Raw genomic sequence first — 20,003 nt, 5'->3', positions numbered from 1 at the left:
TCTCACTCAGTCACCCAGGCTGGAGCACAATGGCGCGATCTTGGCTCACTGCAACCTCTGGCTCTTGGTTTCAAGTGATTCTCCTGCCTCACCCTCCCAAGTAGCTGAGATTACAGGCGCTTGCCACCACGCCCGGCTAATTTTTCTATTTTTAGTACAGACAGGGTTTCACCATGTTGGCCAGGCTGGTCTCAAACTCTTGACCTCAGATGATCCACCCACCTCGGCCTCCCAAAGTGCTGGGATTACAGGTGTGAGCCACCATGCCCGTCCAGCATTTACTTTGTATTAGGTATTATAAGTAATCTAGAGATGATTTAGAGTATATGGAAGGATGTATGTAAGTTATATGCAAATTCTCTCTCTATATTCTCTGTATTAGAGACTCAAGCACCCATGGATTTTTGATAACTGAAAGGGGTTCCTGGAGCCAAGCCCCATGGATACCAGGGATTACTGTATTAACTTGAATGAATGAATGAATGAATGAAGATGGGGTGGAGGTTTGGCAGCAGAGTTAAGCCTGGCCCAGGGGCTGGAGTCGCTAGTTCTTGGCAGCTCCCGGAGCAGACAAGCAGGCTAAGAGGGGACTGTGCGGGGACGGGATGGGCATGGAGGTGGATGGAAGGAAGCTCCAGGCAGCAACACTGTGGGGTGGTCTCCAGGCTCAAGAACCCTAGAGACAGAGGGAAAGAGGAGAACATCCTGCTGGCTGAGCCGCCCACCCTCACCCCACCATGGACATTCTCAACAGAACCAGAAATGGGGGACTTCTGATGGGGAATAACTCACTTCTCAGGGCACAAAGCCTTAGAGGCTTCCCACTACCTGCCCATTCCCTCAGTGAGACTCATGTTGCTTATGGGAATAAGGGTGGGAGTGGAGGTGGGGGTCACAGAGGACCTCGAATTTGCACTTTGACATCCCCCACCAAAGCCCCAGAGCTGCTAGCATTGAGAGCAGAGTCCCTTCATCCAGCGCAGTAAACTGTCCCATTTCCAAATCCCTCAGATGGCAGCGGTCCCCCTTTCTAGCTGTGTGACCTTGGCCAAGTTACTAACCTCTCTGTGCCTCTGTTTTCTCATCTAAAAATGGGGGCTAATAATTGCTCCTACCTCATAGGGCATTATGCTCATATAATGGAAAGTGCTTACAAAATAGCGTTCAGCTGGGTGAGGTGGCTCAAGCCTGTAATCCCAGCACTTTGGGAGGCTGAGGCAGGCGGATCACCTGAGGTCCGGAGTTCAAGACCAGTCTGACCAGCATGGAGAAACCCCGTCTCCACGAAAAACACAAAATTAGCCAGGCATGGTGGCTCATGCCTGTAATCCCAGCTACTCAGGAGGCTGGGGCAGGAGAATTGCTTGAACCCGGGAGGCCCAGGTTGCGGTGAGCTGAGATCGCGCCATTGCACTCCAGCCTGGGCAACAAGAGCGAAACTCTGTCTCAAAAAAAGGAAGAAAATACTGCTCAATGAGTGAAGGCTCATTTCATTCTGAACAGGGCTCCCTGAATTCATATGCTTCTAAAATGCCATCATTAGCTTGTGAACAGCACAAACGTACAATGTTATAATGTTGCATTTTAAGTAATTAAATGCATTCAGTTTCAAAATATGAACATTTAAACTAAATCACAGTTATGGGAGCCAGTTCTGATACTGCTTCAATGTTTAACTTACAAGGAGGCTTGAAAATTACAAGTGCCAGAACATCTCTCAGCCACTAAGGGATGTGACTCATCAATCAATCAATCAGAGGGCCTGGCACACAGTAGGTGCTCAATAAATGACTGCTGGCCAGAGAGTGAGAGCTTATAGGAGGCCACATGTCAGGCACAAAGATGCTGGCAGGCAGCCCTGCAAGCAGTGCCCCCATGTCTCTCCAAGCACTGACCGCTGTCATCTGAGCCCCTCCTGCCCCGTACCAATGCACACACTTCCAGGGGCACTGCCCAAGGCCTCTGGAGCCAGGTCCAGGCCAGCAAAGAGCTACCAGACACAAAAGGGACAAGGAGGCTGGAAGACTGTGATCACCAATCCTGATCAGGGTGGCACCTTGAAATTGGCGCTTGGAGATGCCCAGCCCCGAAACAGCCACCTCCCTGCTCCAGCTTCTCACTCCATTTAAAAACCAGCATCTCCCTCTCCGGCTGAGGTTCCCAGGTTAATTATTAGGATTCCCTAAGTAACAGGAACTTTGACCTTGACTTTGGGCCTGGCAGCATGACAAGGTGTGATGTTATCAGCCAGAACAGGCATCGGGATGAACTCACTGCCTAATGAGACACGGTTTATTTTCCCAGCAGAAAGTTGACCAGGAACAGAGCCAAGTACTTCCCAGGCTCCGTGGGCATCAAAGGGATTGCACCTTTTCCAGACCCAATCCACAGCTGCAGGCAGCAGGCAGGAGTCTGCATTGACAAACGACTCACCTCTGCACACTGCTTGATTCCAGAACCTGCGTTCCGACACCGACCACACCTGCCATCCCCTGCCGGGCCCAACCTCGCTCAGGAATGCCTGCGACCCAGCAGCCTGTCGTGGGCTGTGCTGCGAATGCCACACATGGGCCAGGCTCTTCCCTCCCACAGGCCTTTCCCAGCCTGTCCTCTGCAGCTTCCCTTGAGCTCGTTCCTCTTTTCCTCTGTGAGGCATGGAAGTGAGATGCATGCAGCTCACCTTGTTATTATCCGCTGATAGTTTCTGCCCGTGAGTTTTATTCTCCAGAGAGACCCTAAGCCCAGGTGGGGACCCAGGTCCACCATTTATTCATCCTCAGGTTCATGGCTGTTGTTACTAACAGTTCCCACGTACCAAGTGTTGCTCTCTAGTGACGCAGTCAAAAGTGTCCCTGGGGGGCCCTCCTGTGGGCGCACTTATGCCCTGATGTGGACATCAGGGCTCAGAGAAGGGCAATGGGTGCCCACGGCCCAGCCTGGGCCGGCCAGGCTGGTGGACGGCAGACAGACTCAGACCTGTCCTATCCCCGCCAGCCCACACCCTTCCCCTTCCAGTCTGAGGAGGAAGGGGTCCCAGGAAGGTCTCTTGGAGGAGCCAGAGATGCAGGTGGGGGTGGGGCATGAAGGGGGATGAAAGGATTGTGGCCTGGGGGACAGGGGGCACAGTGAAGGTTTGCGATTGTGTAGGTGACATAGAGAGAGACATGGGACAGAGACACAGGCAGGAGAGACAAGGAGATGGAGTGGCACAGATAGGGATGCAGAGACACATGGAGAGAGGCAGAGACAAGCAAGATGAACGCAAAAGACATGGATCCAGGCAGCGACACAAAGATAGAGACAGACCAGAATACCAACAGAGATGGAGATGGGAAGAGAGACAGCAGGAAACAGAACTGTTGGGGATGCAGAGCCAGAGGCCGAAATCTCCACCAATCAGGGCTGGGGGTGAGGGTGGGGCCTTGCCTGGGCCCCTCCCCCAGTGGTCAAGATGGAATGGAGGGCTGAAGATGGGAGGAAGTGGGAGAGGTGGGACCCAAAGGGGGACCCAAGACACCCCCCGCGGGTGTGCCCAGGTGGGCGTGGCTAGCCCAACCCCTCATGACCCAGCATCGCTTGAGACACACCACAAACCCGGCCACCCCTGAGCACCGGCGTGCTCCTGGCATGAGCAGTGTGGAGGGGCTGACCCAGATGGGCAGCAGCTCAGAGGCGAGTGAGCCACTCCATTCAATTCCTGCAGGCGAGATCCGTGGTGGCCGACATCAGCGCACGGCAGGAAGCAGGCGACAGGTTATTCTGTAAACAGCAGCTTCAGGACTTGGCTTTGGCAGCCTTGAAGACGTCAGAGACACACCTAGGGTGCCACATGGTGGGGGGGGTTGGAACAATCAGCCCCTCCAGAGAGAGCTGTCTACAAAAGCAATCCTCGCAGCCCACCCTAACTGAGCACCTACTATGTGCTAGCGCTGTGCCAAGTGCATAAGTGAATCCCTTCAGGCAGCCTGGAGCTCAGGACTGCAGGCTCTGGAGCCAGGCAGCCTGGGGACACCTCTTCTACCTCCTCCCGCTGACTGTGGGGAGAAGCTCCACCTCCTGCTGCCTCAGTTGCTCTTTATAAAATGGGGCCAATGATAGCAACTTGCCTCACTACACAGCAGCTGAGCAGGTGAGTAATGAGGTCAGCGCAGAGCGTCCGGGTGCCTGCCTCACGTGAATACTCAACAAAGCACGCCACTCTCCACAACTTATGTGCCTCAGCTGCTAGAACAGCGCCCACATCAAAATACTGCTACTTAGAAGCTGCCAAATGGAAAGCAAATCATGCACGTTCAAATCCTCGACCTGAGGCCATGAGGCTGGAGAACTGCCACCCATTTCACAGAGGGGGAGGTTGAGACTCTCCCAAGGCCATGGAGCCAGCCAGCAGCACCACCAAGATACAAAACCCGGGACTGTTTGGCTCCAGAATTCCTGCTTTCATATATTTTTAAACTTTGTATTCTTTTCCATATTTATAAGGAAACTTTTTCATATTTATAGGAAACATATAAAAGCAATGAGGGGACTATGATGAGTCCCCACGTACCATCACCCAGTCTTGACAGCTGTCATTCTTCTGGGCCACTGGTCCTTAACTCGGGGCAATTTTGCCTCCGGGGACAGCTGGCAATTTATGGACTCCTTTTTGGTTGTTACACTGCAGGGAGGGTGCATCTAGCGAGTGAGGCCAGAGATGCGGCAAAACACCCAGCACTGCACAAAACATCCCGCAATTCATAAAACAGCCCCCAGTGCACAAAACATCCAGTGCACAAAACATCCCCGAGTACACAAAACATCTACAGTGCACAAAACACCCCCCAGTACACAAAACACCCCCCAGTACACAAAACATCCCCAGTACACAAAACACCCCCCAGTACACAAAACACCCCCAGTACACAAAACACCCCCCAGTACACAAAACACCCCCCAGTACACAAAACATCACCAGTACGCAAAACACCCCCCAGTACACAAAACACCCCCAGTACACAAAACACCCCCAGTACACAAAACACCCCCAGTACACAAAACACCCCCCAGTACACAAAACACCCCCAGTACACAAAACACCCCCCAGTACACAAAACACCCCCAGTACACAAAACATCCCCCAGTACACAAAACACCCCCAGTATACAAAACATCCCCTAGTACACAAAACACCCCCCAGTGCACAAAACACCCCCCAGTACACAAAATGGTCCCCACAGCAAAGAAGGACCTGGCCCCAAATGTCCACAGTGCTGAGGTTGTGAGGCCTGGTCTGCATCCTTGCTCTTGGTTATCCCCCTCCAAATGCTACAGGAACTGGATCCGCAATCTTAAGGGCGAATGGGGTTTGCATTATGATACGAGGAGCTGCGAGGGACAGAGTTTCTCTATGATGAGTGACCCTGAAGGTGACATTCCGATTAGAAAGGGGGGTGTTGGCTGGGTGAGGTGGCTTACACCTGTAATCCTTTTGGGAGGCTGAGGCAGGCAGATAACTTGAGGTCAAGAGTTCGAGACCAGCCTGGCTAACATGGCGAAACCCTGTCTCTACTAAAAATACAAAAATTAGCTGGGCATGGTGGTATGTGCCTGTAGTCCCAGCTACTCGGGAGGCTGAGGCAGGAGAATTGGGTGAACCCAGGAGGTGGAGGTTGCAGTGTGCTGAGATCACACCACTACACTCCAGCCAGGGTGACAGAGCAAGACTACGACTCAAAAAAAAAAAAAATGAAAGGGGATGTTGTTAGCTGCATTCATTGACACTTCATATAAGACTAAGAAAACATCATGTGTTTGGCTCAAAAAGTAGGAGTGCCAGGTGGAAAGAATGTGGGGGGTGTAGAGGGATCCCACCAACTGCCTCCCTTGGCACTCACCCAGAACCCCTTTTGCAAAGTGAACCCAGACCAGCCGTGGGCCCTGGCACCCCTCACATCCTTGATGATGTCCCCCACTGAGGAGACTCAAATGCCAGGCTGGGCAGGGAGAGGTGGGTACCCACCCACGAGTTCATGTCCTGGGTCCTCTGGGTGCTGCCCGGTCACTGCAGATCATTGCCAAGGCCCAGATGCAGGCCCCTGAACCAAGGGCCCTGAGGAGATTTATTTAAGCCTCTCAGACCTGTTTTCAAAATCAGTTGATTTCACAGAAAATCTGCATCCGCTCTTTTAAAATGTGCAAGGCCTCGGCCGGGTGCGGTGGTTCACACCTATAATCCCAGCACTTTGGGAAACCAAGGTGGGCGGATCACTTGGGGTCAGGAGTTCAAGACCGGCCTGGCTAACATGGCGAAACCTCATCTCTACTAAAAATACAAAAATTAGCCAGTCATGGTGGCGGGCACCTGTAGTCTCAGCTACTTGGGAGGCTGAGGTAGGAGAACTGCTTGAGCGTGGGAGGAAGAGGGTGCAGTGAGCTAAGATCAGGCCACCGCACTCCAGCCTGGGCAACAGAGTGTAACTATAAAAAAGAAAACACACACACACACACAAAGCCACAAAAAGCGCAAGGCCTGGCCACTCTGGTCTCTGTTCCAGGCTGCAGCTGAGGGCCCCGCCTCCCCTGCCAGTCACAGCCCCAACCTGGCCTCTCTGCATCACTCAGGGCCTTGCCTGGTCTCAGTGAGTGTTTGAATTTCAGTTCCTGGGGTGTGAAGAATGTGGGACTCTGGAATCAAATGGGCCAGGCCCTGGCTTTGTTAAAATGTTCTAACTCCTCTGATCCTCGGTTTCCTCACCTGAAGAGTCGGAATGGAGACAGTTACTCTGTACTGGGTGGCCTGGGGATGAACCAAGTAGGGCAGGTAAGTGCTGCTTGTGGCAGCCCAAAGACAGCCCAGAACACTCCAGCAGCATCAGAACTCTCATCACCATGGCAAAGACAAGACACAGGCCCCACCCTTGAGCAGCTCTCAGGCTAGGGGAACAACAGGAGAAAATGCAGATGAGGCCATGTGCCCGCCAGGCAATGAACGAGGGTTTGGGTTAGGGGACCCCAGAGGAAGGCTGGCTGGGGGAACCCAGGCGGCTTCCCAGGGGTGGGACCGTGTGACTGGGGCTTTGAACAATAATGAACATTGCCAGGTGGGGAGCAGGAAGGGTTTTCCAGGGAGGGGAACCGGCATGTGCAAAGGCCGCAAACAATGTCCAACAACCCCAGGATGGCAGGGCTGGGCCCAGGGCACTGCTGCCACAGGGGATGCCCCTGACGGTGGTGCTGCTTTGAGAGAAGGGCATGTTGAGGGTCCCACCAACCAGGGCAAAGTTGGGGTGCTTCCACATAGGGCCCAACAAACAGCACCCCCCCAAAAATGAAAACTTCTTGTTGTCGGAAGGAACTTTCTCCCCTCTCATCCTCAAAATCTCAGCAAGAATGAAATGCCTGAAAAACACAATTTGATTCCCAAACCAGCCTGCCAGGAACCCTCCGTCCCCCTATAGCACTCCACCAAAGACCTTGAAGGAAACAAACCCGGGAGGTCCCTGGGAGCCGTGGGGAGGGGGCTGGTAGGTGGGGGCTGGGACCCGGCACCCCTCGGCCCTCCACAGTCGTGGTCCTCATATTTGCTATCTGCTCCTGCTGCATTTTTACTGCAAGGGCTGATGGGGGCAGCAGGAGAAGCAGTGGCTGGTTCAGGGCCGGGAGAAGGCGCCTCACAATTTCCTCTCCCTTCTTGTTTGTGTCTTACCCAGCCTCCACCACCAGATAAAGCTGAGCTGTCGGCCTCCTCCCCGAGTCACCTCCTGCAGGGGGATTCTGCAGGGGAGAGACCCAGCACCCCCACCACTTGCAGGGCTGGACAGGAAGGGGAGAGGAGGCAAGGGGCGGGAGCTGGGGGGTCGCTGGGGGAGGGGAGCACGCTGAGCCTGGCACTGACGACTCCTACAGGCAGCCCGGGCAGGGCAGCTCCGCCCATGGCCTCATTACCTCCCTTACAGCCTTGAAAATCCTCTCCAGCCTTCCAGTGCCTGGACACGCCCCCTAAGAAATCTGGGAGGCAGGCAAGAAGTCTTCAGAACATCCGCTGATGACTATTTATTGAACACCTACTATGTGCTCTACCGGGGGGAAACTCAAACACACCAGCAGGCACCAAAAGTGAGCACGGTAGGCCAGATGCTGGCTGGGCAGGGACGCCGCTCAGGGGCCCACTCAAACCTCTGCTTCTTCATGAGAAGCCACAAGGGCAAAGTTGGGGTGCTTCCAGATAGGCCTCAACAAACAGCAACCCCCCCCCCCCAAATAAAAACTACTTGCTGTCAGAAGGAACTTCCTCCCCTCTCATCCTCAAAATCTCACATGAAATTTGCTTTTTGGCAACTAACTCAAGTTAAATATATCCATATACCACGCTGGCCGAAGAGCAAGTGTGGTTGAGGCAGAACTAGCCCAAAGATCTCGAGTTTGCAGCCTTGGCAGTTGAAGTTTCAGTCCCTGCCCTTGGGAAGCTCACAGAGGGAGGTAGAGACACACCTGACCAGCTGACCAAGGTCAAAGCTGGATCAAATCCCAGCTCTGCCAGTTACACTGTGTGACTCTGAGCAAGTGAAGAGCCCCCTCTGAGCCTCAGGTCCTTTCTTTGTAAACTAGAATAATAGCATCTGCCTCTGGTGTTGTTACAGGAAATTGAGATGAGGCACAGAAAGCCCTTCGTATACAGTAGGGGCTCAATATAACTATTGGCTGCTAGTCATGTTGCTGTTTAGAGTTGAAGAGTTCCAACCAGGGCTGGTGCATAAAAGTGGAGAAGATGCCGCTCTACTCCTCCCTGGTCTCAAATCCTCCACAGTGGAGGGGACGAAGAGGTACAGGTCATCAGCCTAAAGTCCAGAGCTGGGGCTATGCTGGGTGCAGCCCATGGTACAACACAGTTTTATTATTTTTAATTTTTTAGAATAGAGACAGGGTCTCACTGTGTTGCCCAGGCTGGTCTCGAACTCCTGGGCTCAAGTGATCCTCCTGCCTTGGCCTTCCAAAGTGCTGGGATTACAGGTGTGAGCCACTGCTCCAGCCACAACATGTTTTTCCACACAGTATTCAACAGTTAGAAAAATACTGACTTTTTGACATGGGAAGATTCATAAAACAAAAAACAACAACAACAAAAAACCCTCCAAATGTCCAGCTTTCTCCCCCATATAGGAAAACCTGGTGACCACTGGCCGCCATTTATGCGAGGCTGGCGCCAGGCAAAGTTCCACTCCTGTACGTGAGGCATGGGGTCTGCAATTCGCCACAGTCCCCACCTCCCTCCTGTCTCATGCCCAGAAGACTCACTCACTCATTGCTGTTACCAGATCACCCTGGGAGCGCTGCAACTGTGGGACCAGGTGACATCTCACACCCTGCCTGTCCTGGCTCTGCTTTGCTCCAAAGCCACCCTGGCTCCCCTCCAGCCCCTCTGCCCATCTTTCTTTCTGGGAAGGTCTCAGCAAGCACGGTCTCCCCAGGCCTCTGCTGCCCTGGTGGGGGTAGGGGTGAACAGGTGGGCCAGGCAGCCCCAAGTCCCAGCCAAGCTTCCCTCCCCCAGGGCAGCACTGCTCTGTGCAGGAGTCAGGAGTTGGCCCAGTCAGCTTTGCTGTCAGCCAAAGAGCTTCCCTGGGAAGCACCGTGTTCTTCTCCATCAGAAAAATTAATCAAAATGACACCTCGTGAACAAGATGTTTTGGCGGCAGAAAACAAACAGTGGTTTACAACAAATTAGTGAGGCTGCTCTGTGCCTCTGGGCACGTGAGCCAGGAGGAGGGCCGGCCTGGCACGGTCAGCAGGAAGCTGGCCCGGCCAAGGGGACACCTGCTGTGGCCTCTGTGCACTTCCGAGGTCCGCAGCCCGCAGGGCTCCAGCCCCATTTCACACTTTCACTTCCGCACATGCCTGAAACCATCTCCAGATGTGAGGGGCCCTCCGCAAGCAGGCGGTGGGCTGATGGCTGCCCCCTCTAGCAGGGTCTCAGGGACATTTGTCTGGAAGACCTGGGCCCCTTTCTGGAGCCTCTTTTCTTTCCTCTGACCGGACAAGGGCCCTGAGACCTGGCAAGGGGAGGATTCCAGAGAGCTCAGGGCACAGCATTAGATATTTCCAGGGGAGGAAACATTCCAAACAACCAAACCTGCAGCCTGGAGGGCACCCACGTGCCCTGCTCAGCTCTGGTGTTCAAGTCCTAAGACGTCACAGACCCTGAATGCCAGCCTGAGCTCAGAGCAGAGAACGAGCCCTGGTTTCTTGCCAAGTGAAGCAAATTTGGCCAAGTCACTCCCCTGCTACAAGAATCGCCCTTAGAATAGTGTTAAATTCCTCTGTGTGGCCTTGAGACCCTGCACAATCTGGTCCCTGCTACCTCCCAGACCTTCTCTCTCTCCACTCTGCCCTGGCTCATGCAGCCCACGCTGGACTGGCGATTTCTCAAGCACCAAGCTCAGGTGTGTTGCAGAGATTTTGCAATGGCAGTTCCCTTGGCCGGGAGCGCTCTTTCTTCTGACTCCACACTGACACTTACTCATCATCTAGCTCTCAGCTTCCACAGCCCCTCCTCAGAGGCCACTCCTGACCCCTCAGACCTGGGATCCCTTTTAATTTTTTGTACATTTTATTTTGCAGAGACAGGGTCTCACTCTGTCACCCAGGCTGGAGTGCAGTGGTGCAATCTCGACTCACTGCAGCCTTGAACTCCTGGGCTCAAGCAATCTTCCCACCCCAGCCTCCCAAGTAGCTGGGACCACAGGCATGCACTACCATGCCCAGCTAAAGGGCCCCCTTTAGAAACAGCCATCTAACTGAATTTTCTGTTTTTTGTTGTTGTTGTTGCTGTTGTTTGAGACAGAGTCTTGCTCTGTTTCCCAGGATGGAGAGCAGTGGTACGATTATGGCTCACTGCAGCCTTGACCTCCTGTGCTCAAGTGATCCTTCCACCTCCTGAGTAGCTGGGAATACAGGCATGCACCACCACCCCTGGCAAAGTTTTGTATTTTTTTTGGTAGAGATGGGGTTTTGCATATTGCCCAGGCTGGTCTGGAACTCCTGGGCTCAAGTGACCCACCCACCTAGGCCTCCCAAAGTGCTGGGATTACAGGCATGAGCCACTGTGTCCCACCTGTAACTGAATTTTCTTTGAATTTGGTCACTGTCTGTATTCTTGGACCAGACACAAGCTCCCTGAAGAGATCACAGCTCTCTACCAAGGCAATATGTGATGGAAAGAAGAACGTGGATTCATATCCTCATGTCCAACTGTGTGATCCTGGGTAAGTTAGTTACCCTCTCTGTGCCTCAGTTTCCTCACCTGTAAGATGGAGATAGAAATAGCACCTCCCTCGTGGGATGTTATGAGGATTGACAAGCTGAAAACAGTGCCTGGCACAGCAGGGCTGGCTCTGTCAGCTGCCCCGTGATTCCCGCTCACCGCTGAGCACTAAGTGTTGAGTCTGTCCTGGACCACTCCATTCCTCACAAGCAAAGCTGGCTTTTCAACCGGGTGCAGTGGCTCACACCTATAATCCCGACACTTTGGGAGGCCGAGGTGGGTGGATCACTTGAGGTCAGGAGTTCGAGACCAACTTGGCCAATGTGTCGAAACTCCGTCTCTACTAAAAATACAAAAATTAGCCAGGCATTGTGGTGCGCGCCTGTAATCCCAGCTACTCGGGAGGCTGAGACAGGAGAATCGCTTGACCCCAGGAAGCGGAGGTTGCAGTGAGCTGAGATCACTCTACCGGCTGGCTTTTCAGGTGGCCGACGCTCTTCCGCTCCATGCTCGGAATCCCTCCTGAGAGTTCCGGAGCTTTCCTCCTCTGCTTTAGCGTGGGCCCTCATCATTTTCCATCAAATCCAAACAGTTTTCTAGTAAGCAAAGCCTCTCATGAACCTGCCCGTGCCGGCTCACTGACTCAGTCAGACTCTCTGAGGCTTAATTTTTTTTTGAACTTTAAAGATATTATTTTAAGCTGGGCGTGGTGGGTCACGCCTGTAATCCCAGCACTTTGGGAGGCCGAGGTGGGCAGATCACCTGAAGTCAGGAGTTCGAGACCAGCCTGGCCAACATGGCAAAACCCTGTCTCTACTAAAAATACAAAAATTAGCCTGGCGTGGTGGTGGGCGCATGTAATCCCAGCTACTCAGGAGGCTGAGGCAGGAGAATCGCTTGAACCCGAGAGGCGGAGGTTGCAGTGAGCCGAGATTGCACCACTGCACTCCAGCCTGTGCGACAGAGTGAGACTGTCTCAAAAAAAAAAAAAAAAAAAAAAGAGAGAGAGACTGAACGTGACCAGATCATGCAGCCTCTTGCAGGCCATGACAAGGAGTTTGGATTTTATTCTGAGGTCACTGAGAAGCCATCTCGGAACAATTCAAAATAACTTTAAGATCTCAAAAAGGTATTATTTTAATAATATCTATAAATTAGAGACGTGGTCTCCCTATGTAGTTCCCAGCTCAACTGATCCTCCCACCCTGGCCTCCCAAAGTGCTGGGATTATGAGTGGAAGCCACTGTGCCTGGCTGTCTCTGAGGCTTACAAAGCCTAAGAGACTTGCCCATGGTCACACAGCTAAGACATGTCACAGAAGGGGCTTAGCTACAATAAAAGAGAGGGGCAATTCTTATTAAAACCTCACAATGTTATAACGATCAATATAAAAGCATAACTAAAAACTTTTCGTTTATATAGTGCAGCATGAAAATGTGGACTTTTGTGCCATGAAATACATGTGTCGTAGCATGGTCATGCGTACATTTTTGTGGCTGGGCGCCAAGGGCCTGGGGCACAGGCTGGCTCCGTCTGTGGAGCAAATGCCTCTTTCTCAGGCAGCTCAAAGGTAGGGCTGAGAGGCCAGGATCCAGTCGGAAAGCTGGCTGAGGGGGATCGCTAGTATCCCCAGGTCACTTCCTGCACTGGACCCCTCGGGCCAGCCCAGGCCACAGGCAATGTCCACACCAGCACCAAGTCACCTGGGCAGCGGGCAGCCTGCCCTCTCTGGGGGCTGCGCCTCTGGCGAGTGGTGTGGCTCCTCCCACAGGGGCAGAAGCCCATGCCAGCATTCCCGTGGGGCCACCCAATATCCTTGTCCCACCTCAGCCCTCTCCACTCCACGGACCCTTTGGAGGCAGCACGGGTGGGTGAGGAACAGACAGCCCAGGGGCGCCACATGGCCAGGTCACCCTGACTGGCTGCTGCGTCTGGATGGTCACTGTTCGGGCCAGCCTGGGGTCGGGGGAGGCCTCAAACACCTGCCTCAGGGGAGCAGTGGGGTCCTGGGGGAGAGACCAGGAGAGAAACCAAAGCTCTCCGAGCCCCCGGCTGCCTGGGCCTCTCAGACCTATGCCGGGCATTGGAACAGGCCCCGGGAGAAGGGCTTGGTGGAGATCCAAGCCCTTGGTGGAGACTGGAATGTCAGCCTCTGAGGGTGATGGCCCTTCAGGGTCAAGGAAAGGAGGTGTCCACCCTGGGGGAGGAGGCGCTGAGGGGAACTGACTACAGACGGCACAAAATCCCAGCTTTGAAATAATCAAGATGGAAGACACTGAGAATGCCTGGGCACCCTACGAGGACTCTCACCTCCCAGAGAGCAGGTCCGGGGGTCAGGGAGGGCATAGAATGGACCAATGGGGTGCAGGGCACCAGCTCTGGGCCCAGACATCACAAGTTCAAATCCCAGCTCCACCATTTTCTGGGTGGGCAAGCAACTTAACCCCTCAGTGACTCGGTTTCCTCATCTGTAAAACAGGAACAATGACCACACCCTCTTCACAGGGTGGGGTGTGAGGCGACTACAGAGTCGGCCCCAACACCAGCGGTGATGATCATCATTCTGCAAGGGCCCCTCCAGCTCACACCCTGGAGCAGCCACAGCCCTGGAGCCTTCAGGTCTGCACACACATACGCACACACTAGGCTGCACCACCTCCCCCAGACAAAGCCCTTGTGGGGCCAAGAACAACACACTGGGGTTGCTGAATGACTCACCCACCCCTGGCCAAGACGCGCTTCCTGGAACAAGTCACTGCAGGTAGGTCTAGGGGGCTCTCCAAGGCTTAGCAAGGCCCAGTGTGGCGGAGAGGAGAGGGTGCAGGTCCCAGCATGCCCCAGCCACACCCCGGGGGGGATGCCACATCCCTGCAGCAGGAGTGCTGGGGGGACCTCAGTTTCACACCCCACAGGCCTGGATTCCAAACCCAGTAGTGACTCTGGATAGGTGATTCTCCATCTCCAAGCCTCAGTCTCTGCCTCTGTAAATGGGAACACTAGCACCAACCTCATCGGGATGACTGTGCAGACTGCAAGAAGTGTATTAAATGACAGGCAGGACCCACTGTTAGGATACTTGGGTTCTAACAGGACATGGGCAGCCAAGGTCCTGTGTCCTTTCTGCCCCCCACGTGTCTTAAATTTGTTTTTTGTTTTTTTTAATTTTCAGAGATAGGGTCTTGTTCTGTTGTCCAGGCTAGAGTGTAGTGGCATGACAATGGTTCATTGCAGTCTCAAACTCCTAGGCTCAAGTGATCCTCCTACCTCAGCCTCCTGAGTAGCTAGGGCCACAGGTGCATGCCATCACACTTGGATACTTTTTTGTAGAGACAAGGTCTTGCTTTGTTGCCAAGGCTGGTCTTGAACTCAAGCAATCCTCCCACCTTGGCCCCCCAAAGTGGTGGGATTATAGCCATGAGCTACCACATCTGGCCCCTAATGTGCTTTTTTTTGTGAGACAGGGCCTCACTCTGTTACCTAGGCTGAGTGCAGTCATGCGATCTCGGCTCACCTCCACCTCCACCTCCCAGGCTAGGCTCAAGTGATCCACCCACCTCAGCCTCCCGAGTAACTGAGACCACAGGGATGCGCCACCATGCCCAGCTAACTTTTCTATTTTTTGTATAAATGGGGTTTTGCCATGTTGCCCAGGCTGGTCTCGAACTCCTGGGCTCAAGTGATCCACATGCCTTGGCCTCCCAAAGTGCTGGTATTACAAGCATAAGCCACCGTGCCTGGCCCCAAATGTGCTTTTAAAGCCATCAGTGGGAAATGTCACTCGGGAATGGTCACCATAAGTTGAGGGAGAGGACAAAGGATGCAGCTCATGACTTCATTGTCTTTGGAAAGCAAAGAAATGGAGTTTGTCTGAAGAGGGGCAATCCCAGAGGGCTTCTCACAGGAGGTGTCTTTAACTTGGTCTCTGAAGGATCAAGAGGAGTTCCTAGACCATGAGATCTGGGAGGCCACTGTCCAGCTGTTACAAGCTTGGGCAAAACACTCACCTGGAAGCAGGCAGGTGAACAGCACATGCCTCAGGCAGGTGAACAGCACATGCCTCAGGCAGGTACAATGAGGCCAGGAGCCTGTGACTGGAAAGCACATGTCCTATCAGGCATTTCAAGTCGCAATGTTTAAATACATTGCCTGGCCAAATAGAATGAGTTGACATGGGCCAAATTCTGCCCACGGGCAGAACCCCTGACACTTTCTGAAGTTTCATTTCCTCACCTGTTAAATGGAGATACTGTTAGTACCCAGCACACAAGATGGCTGGGAAAGATAAATGAATTACTGCATATAAAATGCCTAACGCAGAGCCTGGAACCTCGTAAGCACTCAATAAGGCCAGGCATGGTAGCTCATGCCTGTAATCTCAGCACTTTGGGAAGTCAAGGCAGGAGGATCGCTGAAGTCCAAGAGACGGAGACCAGCCTGGGCAGCAAAGCGAGCCTCTGTCTCTACAAAAAGAAAAATTAGCCAGGTGTGATGGTGCGTGCCTGCAGTCCCAACTACTTGGGAGGCTAAGGTGGGAGGATCACTTGAGCCCAGGAGTTCCAGGCTGCGATGAGCTAGGATCACACCTGCATTCCAGTCTGGGTGACAGAATGAGATCCTATCTCAAAAACAAAAAGCACTCACTAAATGGGCTGCTGTGATAAAGTGGAGATAAGGTGTGGACAGGTAGAAACAGTGGAGACAGGGCAGTAGAGGGGATACCTGCAGGCAGAGCCCAAGGAGCCACAAGAGGCCCCGCTAGGTGACACCTTTCCTGTGAAGGGGGCAAGTCACCAGAAACAGGCGCTCCAGGCCCGTGGCCTCAGACAAGTCCCCTTATCTCCTTCCCTGAGCCTCCGTCTTCTCACCTATAAAATGAGGGTGATTGGCCAGGCACGGTGGCTCATGCCTGTAATCCCAGCACTTTGGGAGGCCAAGGCAGGTGGATCACCTGAGGTCAGGACTTCGAGACCAGCCTGGCCAACATGGTGAAACCCCATCTCTACTAAAAATACAAAAATTAGCTGGGCATGGTGACGTGCACCTGTAATCCCAGCTACCTGGGAGGCTGAGGTAGGAGAATCACTTGAACCCAGGAGGCAAAGGTTGCAGTGAGCTGAGATCACGCCACTGCACTCCAGCCTGGGTGACAGAGTGAGACCCCATTTCAAAACAAGACAAAAAGGATACATGATCCTTCCTTCCTTGTGGGGCCATGGAGAGGATCCCAGGAAGACAGAGGAGAGACGAGGAAGAGAACAGCCTTTGCAGGCCACAGAGAGCCATATGCAGGAGGGATGCCCGTCCCCCTTCCCCAGCTTGTCGGGCCAGCTCGAGGCTGACTCCTGCCTCAGGAAGGGCAACCTGGCCGGAATTCTAGATGTCATCCTGGGCACTGTCCCTAAGTGTGCAAGGATGGGCAGGAGGGCAGGAGCTGTTTCTGCTCACCACCGTAACCTCAGATGGCACTCAGCAAACAGTAGGCGCCCAATAAATGGTACATGAGCACACGAACCGTCACAGCCCAGGGCTCACGGGGGACAGAGAAAGGCTGAGGTGCCTGGCCGCCCGTACCCGTTTCCTGTCTGCAGAAGTGAAATGTGCCCCCCTGAACTCTGCTTCCTGCGCGCTCCTCCCCACGCTGGGGTCGGCGGAGGGAAGGGGGAGAGGCCCTCCCCTCACTTCTCGGGGCAGGATACTCACGTTCCTGAAGGAGGGGAGCCCTGCGGATCCCAGCCACCTCCGCAGGGCCTGCGGGAAGGCCCCATGGTCCCGCTCAGCCTGAAGCACGTCTGCTTCCAGGAAGGCGACGTGGTGTCCAACCATCTTGACGAAGGCCTGAGGGACACGGAGAAGCCATGATGCCGCATCTGTGCAGGCTGGAGCCCATTCCTGACCACACTCCCTGGGCTGGTGGGGACTCCAGGCCTTTCATCACTGCGACCAGCCTCCCTCCAATGGGGCTCCCTGCAAGGCAGCAGGGCCTGCTTAGCTGGAGGGGCACCTGCAGAAACCCTGACAACGGTCACAGCTCCCGCTGGTGGCCTCTTGCTTTTTCCCCATAGGGACCTTGTTCTTAGCCTCCATTTTAGAGGGGAGGAAAATCAAGGCTCAGAGAGGCTGGGTCACCTGCTCAAAGTCACAAAGCCAGGAAGTGGCAGGGGCAGGGGCGGGGGGTCTCAGGGCACATTCATCAGATTTCAAAGCCTTTTTTGTTAAAAGTTGATTTTATAGAAATAGCCCAAATGCTTATTTATTTATTTGTACTTTTCATCTACATTAAGGACACACAATTGCTCATTTTAATAGTGGATGTGCTGTATATTCGAACTCAGAAGCCACCAAGGGCCTGGCAGGAAACAAGCAGGTAAAGGGGGCCTAATGGGAAGCAGGGTCAACCAGAAAGCTGAGTCCAGGCCCACAGGGACCATTCAGCTCCAGGCCTCAAGTGCAGAGCTGCCAGTTTCAAGAAGAAAAAGGGGTGCGGTGGCTCACGCCTGTAATCCCAGCACTTTGGGAGGCTGAGGCGGGTAGATCACCTGAGGTCAGGAGTTCAAGACCAGCCTGGCCAACATGGTGAAACTGCGTCTCTGCTAAAAATACAAAAAGTAGCCGGACATGGTGGCACATGCCCGTAATCCCAGCTACTCGGGAGGCTGAGACAGGAAAATTACTTGAACCCGGGAGGCGGAGGTTGCAGTGAGCTGAGATTGCACCATTGCAGTCCAGCCTGCGCAACAAGAGTGAAACTCCGTCTCAAAAAAATAAATAAAATTGGACAACTCAGTGGTGGCCACTACGCAGACCAGACTTCGCTCGTTCTCGCGTGCCTCGCTCCGCTTTTCCTCCGTAACCATGTCTGACAAATCCGATATGGCTGAGATCGAGAAATTCGATAAGTCGAAACTGAAGAAGACAGAGACGCAAGAGAAAAATCCACTGCCTTCCAAAGAAACGATTGAACAGGAGAAGCAAGCAGGCGAATCGTAATGAGGCGTGCGCCGCCAATATGCACTGTACATTCCACAAGCATTGCCTTCTTATTTTACTTCTTTTAGCTGTTTAACTTTGTAAGATGCAAAGAGGTTGGATCAAGTTTAAATGACTGTGCTGCCCCTTTCACATCAAAGAACTACTGACAACGAAGGCCGCGCCTGCCTCTCCCATCTGTCTATCTGGCTGGCAGGGAAGGAAAGAACTTGCATGTTGGTGAAGGAAGTGGGGTGGGACAACAGTGAAATCTAGAGTAAAACCAAGCTGGCCCAAGGTGTCCTGCAGGCTGTAATGCAGTTTAATCAGAGTGCCATTTTTTTCTTGTTGTTCAAATGATTTTAATTATTGGAATGCACAATTTTTTTAATATGCAAATAAAAAGTTTAAAAACTTAAAAATAAATAAAATTAAAATAAATAAAAAAAGAATTCTGGCTGGGCATGGTACCTCATGACTGTAATCTCAATACTTTGGGAGGCTGAAGCCAGGGAGGGTCACTTGAGGCCAGGAATTTAAGACCAGCCTGGGCAACATGGTAAAACCCCATCTCTACAAAAAATTGAAAAATTAGCCAGGCATGGTGGCATGTGCCTGTAGTTCCAGCTACTCAGGATGCTGGGGCAGGAGGATCACTTGAGCCCAGGAGTTCAAGGCCGCAGTGAGCTATGATCGGACTCTCTGGATTAGAATCCAAATTCTACCTCTCAACAGTTACTTGTGTGCCTTTCGGCAAGTTACTTAACTTCTATTAGCCTCCATTTTATTATCTGAAAAATGGGGATTAAAAACAATATCAACCTTGGCCAGGTGGAATAGCTCTCATGCCTATAATCCCAGCACTTTGGGAGGCCAAGGCAGGCTGATCACTTGAGGCCAGGAGTTTGAGACCAGCCTGGCCAGCATGGCGAAACCCCATCTCTATTAAAAATACAAAAAAAATTAGCCGAGTGTGGTGGTGCATGCCTGTATTCCCAGCTACTCGGGAGACTAAGGTACGAGAATTACTTGAACCCGGGAGGCAGAGGTTGCAGTGAGCTGAGATCATGACACTGCATTCCAGCCTGGGGGACAGGGCAAGCTCCATTTCAAAAAACAAAAACACTAACCTTATTCAACAAGTAGAGTGCTTAGTACATATTAAGAGCCCATCAAATCTCAGACACTATCATTTTAAAAAGGACATTCAGATTTTACGAAAAATCTTGTTTTATTCAATGTTAGCAATAAATCTACACTTTAAAAAAAAATACTGTTCAGGCCCAGTAAAATGTAACTCACCCATTTGTGACCTCTGGTGTCTGTCTTTTCATACTGTCTCTGTGCTCAGTACATGTATGGGCATGTGTTAGTGTGCGTATGCATGTGTGTACATGGCTAAAGGCAGCAGAGGTGGGGACTACAGTGCCATCTCAGACAAGGCAGCACCTCTGTGGCCTGCTTTGTTCCACTAGTAAAATAGAAAAGATTTTTCTCATACCAGGAACAGGAATGAGGACACTTCAGTGCTGGCTGCTTCTGGGAAAGCCTCTCCTTCAATAATACCATGAAATGCAGTCCTCCCAAGACCTGTCAGGCCTCCTGCCATCTAGCCCTACCTTCCCTCCTCCCTCCACGCGCTTCCCTTTGGTTCCTTTAAAGTGCCCAGCCTCACCCCACAGGGCCTCTGCACCTCCACTCCCTGCCTATAGCGCCCTGCTCTCCTTTCTCCATGGGGTGTGGCCCTGCTTGTGTGTGTGGGTGTTTGTTTGTTTGTTTTGTTTTTTTTAAGATGGAG

The 20,003-nt window shown here is 52.8% G+C and overlaps 2 protein-coding genes across 4 annotated transcripts in view; one reads left to right on the top strand and one right to left on the bottom strand.

Moving 5' to 3' along the window:
• The window catches only part of BCAS4 (breast carcinoma amplified sequence 4), an 82,648-nt gene that overhangs the window by 18,977 nt on the left and 43,668 nt on the right, over nucleotides 1-20,003 (bottom strand). For 2 of the 3 annotated variants that reach the window (XM_514721.7, XM_063803110.1), the window contains exon 4: nucleotides 16,940-17,074. The exons of the other annotated variant lie outside the window; for it this stretch is intronic. In XM_514721.7, the coding sequence (XP_514721.2) occupies nucleotides 16,940-17,074 (135 nt within the window). The remainder of the gene's footprint in view (nucleotides 1-16,939; nucleotides 17,075-20,003) is intronic. 3 annotated transcript variants of the gene reach the window in all.
• Nucleotides 18,033-18,410, top strand: LOC101058899 (thymosin beta-4). Its single transcript, XM_003953771.5, has one exon. The coding sequence runs from the start codon at nucleotides 18,092-18,094 to the stop codon at nucleotides 18,224-18,226; it is 135 nt and encodes a 44-aa protein (XP_003953820.3). The 5' UTR covers nucleotides 18,033-18,091; the 3' UTR covers nucleotides 18,227-18,410.

The sequence above is a fragment of the Pan troglodytes genome, chromosome 21 (assembly GCF_028858775.2).
Source record: "Pan troglodytes isolate AG18354 chromosome 21, NHGRI_mPanTro3-v2.0_pri, whole genome shotgun sequence".
Lineage (NCBI taxonomy): Eukaryota > Metazoa > Chordata > Mammalia > Primates > Hominidae > Pan > Pan troglodytes.
Note: the sequence above shows the minus strand (reverse complement) of the source record. Positions and strands in the feature narration are given on the sequence as shown.

What these genes read in the sequence shown, in the direction of transcription:
- LOC101058899 (XM_003953771.5), top strand. Translation starts at nt 18,092, where the DNA reads ATGTCTGACAAATCCGATATGGCTGAGATCGAGAAATTCGATAAGTCG.